The sequence below is a fragment of the Papilio polytes genome, unplaced genomic scaffold (genome assembly GCF_000836215.1).
Source record: "Papilio polytes unplaced genomic scaffold, Ppol_1.0 DF820678.1, whole genome shotgun sequence".
Lineage (NCBI taxonomy): Eukaryota > Metazoa > Arthropoda > Insecta > Lepidoptera > Papilionidae > Papilio > Papilio polytes.
In genome coordinates this window covers 2,079,425-2,092,106 of record NW_013528526.1, presented here as the reverse complement: position 1 = coordinate 2,092,106, position 12,682 = coordinate 2,079,425, and the positions used below count along the sequence as shown (strand labels likewise).

The following is a 12,682-nucleotide window of genomic DNA, read 5'->3' as shown; positions in this document are numbered from 1 at the left end:
ACGCATAAAAAGGGGAAATGTCCTCTTTATGTGCGTCTCCTCTACCGTCAGTTAAGGGTAGGCAACGCATTTGCAATTGCGGATGTTTATGGGCAGCGGTCGCTTTCCCTTTCAGTGGATTCAGGCAGAAAAAAAAAGTAGTTTTTTTCTTTTTTTCAACACTAACGAAGTTTCAGACAGCAGCTAGTTGTAAAATAATTTATGTATTAAAGTTAACCGCTACTTTGTAAACAACTGTGTTATTGCAACTTTAAATTACCCCCTTGGGATCTAAAAGAGATGAGCTCGTTGCAACAAGAATATTAAAAGTCAAGTTTGCTGAGAATATTAACATAATATAATATACATTAAAATACAAAAGCTTTATGTGGAGCTTTTTCAATTACTCTCCTTTGTTAAGTTTAACTTTTGTAAGAGATCAAGTTATTAAACTTAGCAAGTGTTCAGATGTTAACTGTTTATACAAGTGTGTGTATAACTTAGTTGTATAATGTAGCTATCTAAAGGTAAAAGAATTATTAAAAGATTATTTGAGTTTATTTGTTACATACGTAATTACAATCTCTATAATATTAGTATAGAAATATACAGAAAGAAGATTACTTACATTGTGTTAGTTTTTTATCATCATCATCATCTCCCCTTATTCTTCTTCCGTATGGTACGTCGTTCGTTCTCCACATAACTCTATCATACGTCATCTCAGTCATCACTCCCTTCTTGATCATGTCACCTTTCACGCAATCCATCCATCTCTTTCTAGGTCTACCTCTACCGGCTAACCACCGTATTCATAACTAACGTCCTTCTTGTTACATACGATTCATCCCTTCTCATAACATGTTATGCTTCTTTTCTCTTAGATTATTAATTACATTATCTATAAGTGTAAATAATAACATGTTAATAGTGTAATCTGTTTAATTATTTTTAATATTGCTCGAGACTTTGCCAGCATGAAGTTAAAAAAAAGCCTATGTTATTTACAGATAAATTACCTTTCTAACGGTGAAAGAATTTTTGAAATCGGCCCAGTAGTTTTTGAGTTATTTCAATACATACAAAAATAAAAATCGTTCCTCTTTATATTTGTATAGATAAAAGTAGGTAAAAATCATATTTATAAAATCAAACGTTTATTTGTAATGTGAAATGAACGGAGTAAATCCGCTAAAACCCGTTAATACAAAGCTCAAAATATGTTTAGCAGTAAACGAATTGCCCAAAGCATTATGGAAATCGCTTTTAAACATTAATTTCGAAACATTGCGAGAAATTATCGCTACTGTAGTGAGGTGGTATTCATTTGTTTCATTAGAAAATGTAGCAAAATATTATAAACTTTTGAATTGTAAATATTTAAAAGTATAGTTTAACAAGCTAATGTGATCCGTTGAGGCAAAGTGATTTGTTGCAATAGCCCCTAATGTTCCTGTCAATCAATGTAGAAAACGTGTTCTTCCTTACTAAGTTGAACTGTAGTATTTATTATAAACTTGTTGTTGTTCGCGATTTCTCCCGCGTGAAATTAAAAAATGTAGCCTATGTTACTCACAGTTAAATTACCTTTCCAACGGTGAAAGAATTTTTAAAATTGGCTCAGTAGTTTTTGAGTTACTTCAATACATACAAAGATTCAAATCTTCAATTATACCTAAGTTAGTTTTCACTAATTTTTTAACAGAACTAACCTCATAGCAACGCCCAATTCTAGGAACGAGCTGATTTAGTCAGTCTTTTGTTTTTACTTTTTTAATTACGTTTAATATTAAGGTGTATTTAACACTTTAATGGTACTTTGAACCTTAATACGATTGCAGTAGAGTCTTTATTATTTTATCACACAATTTACAGCATAATTTCTCTTTGCATTTGTTAAAGCAATTAATCATTTAATACTGAAGAAATATTTAAAGCCCTCGAGGACTTTGCGATGAATGGAATTGTCGGGCGTCGCTCGAAGCGCTTCAAATGAAAATATTTGAAGCAATTCCACGGGATAAATTAGGCTATTTTTCAGAGGTGATTTCAAAGTCAAACGGTATAAGAATGATTTATTATGTCATTTATTTATGAAAATGTAAACGTAAAAATCCTTTTCACACAAGTGAATGGTGACAATTATGACAAAAAAACATTTTTAATGTTGATTTTTTGTCGAAATTACAGTACTGTGGTCCTATTATTTATTAAAATCGCTAAATTTCTTATCAAGGTAAAAAATTAAGAGAACATTTTTGAACCAAAAAATCTTGAATTAGTAAAAACCTTCATCGGTATGCTTTTAGAGAAATTGAACAACTTAATAATTCAAAGTTCGCAAGCTTTCTATTTTATATTGTATCAGTCTCATCTGAAACTATTCCATTAAAATAAACTCCAATTTTACTTTCAAAAATGCCTTCGTAACATTGTTACTATAACTTTTCTGTTTCATTAATCGTTTTGAATTCTACCATGTTCATTGCTGGTTATGTTTGAACAATAACATGTGTTGTTTGTAATGCAGCAATGTGCGGGTGCCGTGTGGCGGCCTGCGTAGCCGCGCTGGCGGCGGTGAGCGTCGCGTTACCGGGCGCCGTGCTGTCGCTGGACCTCAACAAACTCTACGGACATCACACCAAGAGATCCGGTATTTATTAATGACTAGCTGTTGCACGCGACTTCCTCTACGTGAAATTTAATATTTATTTAATATATAGCTTTCTAATGGTGAAAGAATTTTTGAAATCGGCCCAGTAGTTTTTGAGTTATTTCAATATATACAAAAATACAAATCTTTCCTCTTTATAAAATTAATATAGACTAGCTAGTCAAAAAACAATAAAATACATTTTATAATGTACGTAAATAGCTATTTACGTACATTATAAAATGTATTTTATTGTTTATATTTTGTAAATCTTTCAATGGAATATGTCTATATCTTACTTAAATGATTATGAAGAAACTTACTACGGGCTGAGAATTTAGATTGATTGAATGACTGAAGAAACGAATGAACGAATGATAGAGCAGTATTAATTCACGTCCATAACCACGTAGTCGTTCACTTAATTACCTTTCGCATCATTACCATTCCGATTCTAACTTCGACCAGTCAGCTCCTAAAGGGAAATTACCGTTTCAACGTTGATTCATCCAGAAGGAGCAGTAGCGCCAACATAACGACCCCGGCCGTCTAATGACAATCAGTAGTGCCAACGTAACGACCCCGGCTGTCACTTAATGACTCCTAAGGTGTGGCCAAGTAGGTCGCTTCTACCGGCTTTTATAATGAAAAAGATTGCCTGTTACTTTGGTAGTAGTATTCAGGACTTAAGATACGTTTATAACTGTACTATACTGTAGGTTTATTCCTCTTTGAACTTGTCAGTGTTGCTATTTTTAATACGCTATTGATTTTCAAAAATTTCACAAGTTTGATGCTTTATATTGATGGTACAGTCGTATGCTAAACAAGTTTTGGTACAAATTTAAAAAATACGATTTACACTTGAAAGAGTATTTATTTTCTTTAGAATATAAATCGTATATTTTATTGGTGTAGAAATAAATGAAAACTACATAATAAAACAGTGCTATTTAGAACAAATGTTATTGTGTAAACGTTTTTGTTAATTTATTTATCACTATCTGGGAACTTAAAGAATAATTAAATAACTTAAAAAACATAGCCTATGTTACTCACTGATATAGTAGCTTTTTAATGGTGAAAGAGTTTTTGAAATCAGCATAGTAGTTTTTGAGTTATATTAATACATACAAAAATACAAATCTTCCCTCTTTATAATATTAATATAGACTAACAGTTGTTCCCGACTTCGCCCGTGTTAAATTAAAAAATAAGCCTATGTTACTCACAGATAAATTACCTTTATAAAGGTGAAAGAATTTTTAAAATCGGCCAAATAGTTTTTGAGTTATTTCAATAGATACAAAAATACAAATCTTTCCTCTTTATAATATTAGTACAGATTATTAACTTAACAGTTATATAATAAACTAGCTATCAAAATGAAGCCTATGTATTCTTCCAGATGTTCTACGCGTACATCTGTACTAATATCATCGAGATCCGTTAAGCAGTTTAGGCTACAAACTCTAACAAACGTCCATCCAGATTTTCGCAATTTTAATATTGCTTTAGTCATGTTTAGTTAAATGTTAAATCGTAAATATACACATATAACATATATACATATATGTGTATTTTTACGATTTAACACTATATAATTAAATAAAAAAAAAAACATATCATCGAATTGAATACCTCCTTCTTTTGGGAAGTCGGTCAAAAAGATATCTAAAAAATTAATCTAACCAACTAAAAATGATACCAAGACGAGTTTAACCTAAATTGTTGGTAATCTTTTTTAATTCGTTTCAGTGGACCCTCGGCTGTAATGACTGGAGCAATTTCAGTTTACAGCCAACATTAACACGGTTACGACTTTCACTGTCCACTTCACACATATATTTACATTGAATATACTTGTTCGTTTTTGGCACTTCGTCCACAATCTTGCTACAATTTGCAACAAAGCACTATACCACTTTTTGCCGGAGATTTAAACAAGTTGAAAAATCTAGTGTTGAATGCCTGTTACTTAATGTGTCCGGACCTAAATTATGAAAGAATTTTGGAAATCAGTTTTTGATTTTATATGTATACTAGCTGTCACCCGCGACTCCGTCCGCGTGGAATTAAAAAAAAGCAAGTAGCTTATGTGTTCTGCCAGACTATCCTCTACATCTATACCAAATTTCATCGAAATCCGTTTAGCCGTTTAGGCTACAAACTCTAACAAACATCCATCCATTCTAAACTCTCGCATTTATGATATTAGTATGATAACATACAAAAATACACATAATTTATCTTTAATATTAGCTACCACTGACGTATAAATAACAATGACGTTTAGATGAAAAAAATAAAAGTCACAAAATTAACTAACCTACATGGTAATTACCACTGAAATTCTAAATTTAATGATACTAAAGTACAAGGTCCAATGGACCTTTAAACCTAATTTATTTGTAATACGAAGGGTTCAGAGATCGAGGGTTGATATGATTACCTCATTTGATGCTGGCAGCTTGAAGGTTAATGTGTATCTAATGGGTCAAAGGTTAACTTTGTTAAGGAATTTTCTTACATCTCTGATATAAATACAGTCTTGATTAAACGTGTTAAACAAACCGACATTGTTATAAAAAACAAAAGGAATCCTATGTGTTATTTCAGGCTATCCTCTCTCTCTCTCTCTACATCCATAACAAGATTCGTTCAGCAGTTTAGACTACAAACTCTAACAAACATTCATATATATTTTCTATCAAAACAAGTCACTCTCGCAATATAAAATTAAGTTATAAATAAGTTAAGTTAACTTAAGATGAAAGCGGAGGATGCAAATTAAAGCTACGTTCTTTTCTCGCGAAGGAAAACCACTTTATGTTAATTAAAAAATAAAAAGGTGTTTTCATTTTGCTCGTTTCCCTCAATTTGTTTGACGTAGTTTTATTTCTTGAAAAACGAAGTGAACGTTCAATTTACTTGGAATATACATTTTTTATTGCTTAATTAATGTACAAAAGTACTATCTCTGTCTTAATTTGAAGACTGTACATTTATTAAGGTGGACAGAGCTAAAAAAACAATTAAAATGTACGCTATAAAAATGTTTCGTACATCATAAGAGGTACTTAAAATAAATAACTGTTTATACAAAAACCTTCATTATTTTTATTACATTGCGAAGGATGAACGTGTATTTGATGATAGATAGCGTTAAAAAGTCATCAAAAAATACGTATTTAGATTTTGTATAAAACATTTTTTTTACAATTATTGAAAGTTATAACTTCGTTTGTTTAATTTAATTACTTTATAACAACTAAACAAAGATGGACTATCTTAAAAGAATCTTTAGCCTCCCTTTTAACCTTAATTTAAGTCCGCTACATACGCTTATTTTTATCAAAACAGTCGGGTCGTTCAGATAAATCTAACGAGTGTACGCAAGCTTAGAACTGAACAGTTTTCAATTCTGTTAGATTTATCAGATTGTTCAAATAAAACTGTCAGATAAATCTGAGCGTGTTTAGCGAGCTTTTGTTATGAACAATATTTTATAGAATATTTCTATAACATTCTAATTTCTGCCTTTATCTTGTGATAGAGTACTGTCACCCGTACGAGCCGTTCAAGTGCCCAGTGGATGGTAACTGCATCTCCATCCAATATCTGTGCGACGGCGCTCCTGACTGCATCGACGGGTACGACGAGGACTCCAAGCTGTGTACCGCAGGTAAGTCAAATTAACACTTATTCTTTAATGTTGAAAGTTGCATTTCGCTTGAACGCACGTTCGATCATGTTCAGTTTAAAAGCCGAAGGTAGCGTGCCAGGACAATGTTACAAATTTATCGTAGCTTTCTTTTGTTAAAAAGGGATAGATTTAACAAACATTTGGGAAGGGTGAAAAGGATAGCAATACTTTACCGATAAGGTGATACGCGGAAAGAATATTTTCGCGGAAAAACGAGGAGTTTTGTACTAGTTGATTTTTATACTCTTATAAAACCCTCTAGCTCGATTTAACTCACGCATTCATAGCAAAATTGATCTATTAATTAAATTAATTACTATGACCTAGTTTGTACCATCTCATACGTAATATAATTACCATTAACTGGTTAGATGTAATCGTGTCAGTGTGCATTTTGATGCAATATTTAGTTATGTGTTATGAGACGAGCAGTGTCAACTAACTTCATAGTTAAATAGTTTCTATGCGTCAAAAGGAAATATGAAATCAGACTTTTATTTGGACATGGTATTTTTCGTAGAACTATGTCTACAACAGTGCTACGCAGCTACGAATGTGCTACGACACCTGCTAGCGCAGAACTTATTTCGAACATTGTTCTTCAAACTTTCAAATAAATTGCTTTAATAGCCATTGAATTATTATTTCCAGTTATAAGACGTTTTGATAAATTTATCTTTGCAATTATATTGATTCGTATAGTCCAATCAATAACAAAAATAATTAATAATAATTAATAATCTAACAAAAGGGCGCTTCTATCGCCTGCTTTATACCATTATTTGTAATGTATCTCAACACATTAGATCCATTTTTCCCCGCAATATAGTGAGGGAATTTATATTTCTGGTCAGAATATACTTTGATACGCCACAATATGCCACAAAAACATTTTGATGTCTTTTTTCATGCAGTAAAAGAGATGGATGTATTTATTTTGCACAGGTGTTTCGGCAATATAAACCCACGGTTATAATAGGCCGTGTGACCTTTGCAAACGCGACGACTTGTTAACAATCGTGTATCGGTTGACCTTTTACGAACCACTCGATGTCTGCCGAATATAGATTTTTTTAGAAATCAGTACTTTAATATTTTTCATGCTATTTTTAAATAAATTAAAAACAATAGAAAATCACTAAGGCTAATTATTAACACAATAATTTATGTCTCAACAGAAAATTACGAAATAAACACTAACCGTAGATGTTTACTGGCGACACACTAAAAATATGCAATCACTCTAATTTAAAAATTCTGAGATAACATTAAGCAGTGAAAACCTACGTTTATGTAAACGCATATACATGCGATATGTTACCTAAATAACATTACATATTTCTCTCTATAATGTACAATCGGGGAATCAGGCAGTAGACCTTTATAGCTACAGTCGTTTGATTTTGTACCTATTGGGACGACGCGGAACGTTAGGCTAATTATTTTTTATTATTATACCGTAATTTCTGCAACTAACTACATAATTGTAAGAAGAGACGGAGCTTGTCTCATTGCAAGGTAGTTCTGTAAGTGGACCACTACGGATTTTCGCAACTATACATTGCCGTGTGTATATATTCCTAGCTATGGCCTAGATTTATAGATTGATCTAACGAATTTGAATATAACAATAACTTCTGTAAACTCCCTTCCCCTTGCGGGACTCAGTATGATTTATGTCTCGCAAAGTTTTGAAGTATACTGGTAAATGTTAGAGCTCGGATAACAAAGACGAAACGAGACGGTTAACGGTTCCCGAGGGTTTAGTAACTTTGGTACTGGTGATGGAGAGATGTAAGCCATTAAAGTACGGCATAAACAGGGTTATTAAGGGGAGTTAGAAGCCTATTTGGAAGGGTCTATGAATATAAAACATAAGAAAAATCAGTTGTGTGTGTGTATTTTTTTTATTTTATTATTACATTATAATTAAAAAATGATCAGTCCTATTTTTGAATCGTATTGTGTATGGAAAAAAATATGAATTTCCTTACTGTTAAGAAGAAAATAAGTGCTACGCTGTAATATTGGCGCAACACTAGATTATCGGCATAGATGTCACGTCCCTATCTGACAGCTGTCAAATGTCATTGGACGTATTGAAATAGCGCGCCATCCTTGCAAGATATCTGGCTGTGAGTGTTCAAGTTACTATGGCTAGTTACAATAATAATTATAATCTTCATATAATTAGTTCCTCGTGTTGTATTTAATTTCCTTGTCCATACGTCGATAGATATCTGCATTAATTGCCGGAAACTATTGGCCTATTTTCGCGCTCTATTTCACGTCACTTCCGCATAAAGAACACACGCAAACAACAAAGTGAAATAACGTTATTTAAAAAACATGAACCTAGTCTACATTTATTATTAATGTTGCTTTTTTCATTTAAATTACATCCTTGGTCCTATAAATTAAAATTGCAAAATTATTTCTCAACAGGAGTGCAATTTCCATTAAAAATAACAGCTTGTTCGAACCCGGTACAGAAAAGCTATCAGCAAAAGGAAATTATCTTCTTTTATTGTTTTATTTCGAACGCTTCGAATCACATTTCAAGAGAAGAGCTTTGAACACAAAGTGGAAATTTCCAGAAGCAATTTTCTAGCGCATCTTTTGCGGGATTACGTGTTATTTCATCCATTAATAACGCTTTAACGATTTCTTTTTAACATCTTACATAATTCTTCTGATCTAATTTAGAGCAGGCGGATACCATTGACTAGATTATCGTACAATTGTTGTGCGATTTTCGATTGTTTTTCAGCCAATTCAACGATTAGTTGCACAACTAAAAATTGAGTAGTGTGCGCTCCATGTAAGCTGATAGGAATCAAAGCGAGACTAAACAGTTGTGCTATAGTTTATTAAGTTGTGGGCGCTCGTATCCAATTAAATTAATCTTTACCTACTAATTTATAAACGCATAGTCAAGGATAAAGCGAGCTGGCGACGTGCTGTCGATGCCCTCTACCCCACTACGGGGATAAGTCAATAGAAAGTACTTAGTTATGAATTCTTGTCTTCCAGCTAAGAGACCTCCGGTGGAAGAAACAGCGTCCTTCTTGCAATCCCTGCTGGCATCCCACGGGCCCAATTACCTGGAGAAACTGTTCGGCAGCAAGGCGCGCGACGCATTGGAACCTTTGGGTGGTGTTGAGAAAGTTGCCATCGCTCTTTCTGGTTAGTACAAAGTAAACTATAGTATTATCACAATTTAAATAAAGGAATAGAGGATATAAAATGTAAGGTAAAGGGCGAAAAGAATGCGATAGTAGACATAGACTTTAAAACATTTATTGAACACTAATGAAACAACGCACAAAGTTTTTAATTGTAAATTTTATACAGACGGACACTCTATCTAAATTAAATTGCATGATTAATTTTGACCATGGCTTCTATCTTTGATAGATCATTAATAAAAGCGTTTAATCTTGTGTAATGTTTATTTCCATTATTCCAGAATCTCAGACTATCGAAGACTTCGGCGCGGCCCTCCACCTGATGCGGTCTGATCTGGAACATCTGCGCTCCGTGTTCATGGCGGTTGAGAACGGCGACCTTGGCATGCTCAAATCCCTCGGAATCAAGGACTCGGAACTCGGAGACGTTAAGTTCTTCCTGGAGAAGCTCGTCAACACCGGCTTCCTTGACTGAATAGCGCCGGAGTCTGCCTCTGAATATTACCACGTCGTCCAATATGCTCCCATCAGTTCATCCTTCTATAGCTATCTCCCTTACGACTTCTATAAAAGGAATTAGGAATTCTGAACTCCCTTTTCTCTAAATCCTTGTGCGATTGATGTTTGATCGAGTTCTAGTTTGAGATTTTACTCGTTTAATCAATCGATTTCTGCAACCGGCCACGCAGACTCGATTTTTAAAACGATTAAATCTCAGTTGCCATTTGAAATTCTTGATGTAAACGGAGCAATAGTACAGTTCTTGTAGATGTAATAATTTATTTAAACTCTATATTAGGTTAGGTATATTTTTATAAAGCTTCTATAACTGTTTAAGAAAAAGTTACATCGGGAATTAATTATCGCGTCTATTAATTGTGAAATGCTAGCGACAATCGATATCATGACTAAATAAAAAAAACATAACGTCATAAATATCACAAAGATCAAGATTTTCGCTATAGTATTTCCAAGCCTTGATGTAACTTTTTAATTTTTATGTATGTATGGATTATGAATGTCGCCCTTTCCCCTCTATTTCGGAAAACTTGTCCCATGACGTAATAAAATTTCAGAGGCGACTCCATCGGCGCGTCCATTCTGAGCTAGATATAAAGCAAAAGGAAATTGTTCTTAGTTAGGAATTATATTAAGAAGTGGTAAAAAAAGATAAAAGAATGCATACGCTTTATATCTGGCTTTTAAAAAAAATCCAGTTTAGGACCACGGATACATATCATTTTTAAATTAAGATTAAAAATATATTAGTAGATGTATCAGTAATCTTATAAAGTATCATTATTTTAATATCGGTATTGTAGTTTACTGACATTTTTAGAACACCTTTTAAATAAATCGAAACATATCAAAGTATTAAAAGATGCTTAAACCGAAACATATCAATATTATGTGATTTTTAAATCGTTATATTAAATCAGTAGCGCTGCTATTTCACCTTTTAGAATATTTCTAATCTATTTCTAGTATTTAAATTTTATCTTCGATGTTGTAAGTGAAAACTATTTGTCAATACGGGCTGCAGACACAACGAATTATTGGAGATCGTTTGAAGGAAACACTTTTAAGAATAGCATTATGCAACATCTCTTATCAAATGCAATCAATCATAACATTGATTTTTTATATAATATAAGGTGGCAAAGGAAAGCAGCCACCCGAAATGGAAAGCGACCGCTGCCCATAAACATCAATTGCAGCTGCCTACCCTTAATTGACGGAGGAGACGCACATAAAGATATTTCCCCTTCATATGTGTCTCCTCCACAGTCAAATACACCTATCCTTCACATCCTTTTAAGAAAAGGGTAAAAAGGAAAAGGGACTAAAATTAGGCCTCCGGCATCATTCATCAGGCGAAACGCGGGATTAATAGAAAATATAGTAACAATTCTGTGTCTGAAGTTTCTATGCAATCGCCAAATCTATCACTCTTCTAATTTAAGGAACTATACACTATAGTGTGTCTAAATAATTTAGATTAGTTTGACAATTCATTTCAAATTTAGTAGGGATGGGTTGTGTATAATCAGTCATGAATCTTATCGATTTTTATTCTTATAGAAGTTTTAATCGATAGATTCATAGTTGTAACTTGTGAATTAAGGAAAAATAGTGTTTTCTCAAATTAGTAATGACCATAACAAATAATGAGAATAAATAAATGTTTATTACTACTAAAGCCGTACGTAATCGAATTGGATTTCACTATTATTTCTGTCATCGCTAAATTCTCTACACTATAATCAATACTAGAATTGTCCTCTAAATTAGTGAATAAGAAAATAATAATTTTAGTCGAGTTTGATAATTACTTAAACCGAATATCGATAGTTCAAAATTGTTCGCTATGTGTGTTTTATTCGTCACTACGTTTCCTGTCTATTAGGTATGGCATTTGCCTTCATACAATTGAGTTCGATACTTCATATGCGTCATTTATCAAACTAATCTATCTTATTTAGACAAACTATATACTTAAAATATTCAACTCACATTAGAAATAAGTATATGTACGTAGTAAAAGTTTATTCTATTAAAAGTGTTATTAAAACGATACTTCGATACAGATATCTTGCATCAGATCTTACGTAATATCGATTAAATATTTATCAGTAGAAGTTTTAGCTCTAAATGTTTAAGTATATAGCTTATCTGTTCTTGATTAACGTATAAATAAATGAATCATCAAACCGTTTGTTTCATTTCTAACCTAATCTACCTTTACATTATAACCTCTCTCTGTCTTCTTGTCTTATGTACCCAAAGTGGGGAAGAGGGCGTCACAGTACGCACGTCGTCACTTTATAACCTAAAAATTAGAGAATTCTAGATTCATTTCATGTTAATATCACTGGTATCCATAGCATTATTCAATTAAACAACATATAGAAAATCACACTGGATTCCGTCTATCTAGTTAACTGCTACTCAAAATTTTAGTCTTGTTTTATATACTTTCAATTATCTTCAACCTTGACGTTGGCGAAATCATCGAAATAACGATGAGGTCCACTAATCATTAAAAGAAGAATTAAAAACATGTAGAAAAAAAAGTAAAACGTGAATTAAATAAAATGGTAATAATAATTGGGGAATAAAATTTAAAATATAAAAATAACTTCAATCACATTGTAT

At 32.5% G+C, this 12,682-nt stretch overlaps 1 protein-coding gene across 1 annotated transcript; it reads left to right on the top strand.

Moving 5' to 3' along the window:
• Window positions 1-2,511: 2,511 nt before the first annotated feature.
• LOC106110312 (prohormone-4) lies at window positions 2,512-11,231 on the top strand. Its single transcript, XM_013292079.1, has 4 exons — window positions 2,512-2,632; window positions 6,189-6,317; window positions 9,372-9,524; window positions 9,808-11,231. The coding sequence occupies exons 1-4, from the start codon at window positions 2,512-2,514 to the stop codon at window positions 9,999-10,001; spliced, it is 597 nt and encodes a 198-aa protein (XP_013147533.1). The 3' UTR covers window positions 10,002-11,231.
• Window positions 11,232-12,682: the final 1,451 nt, after the last annotated feature.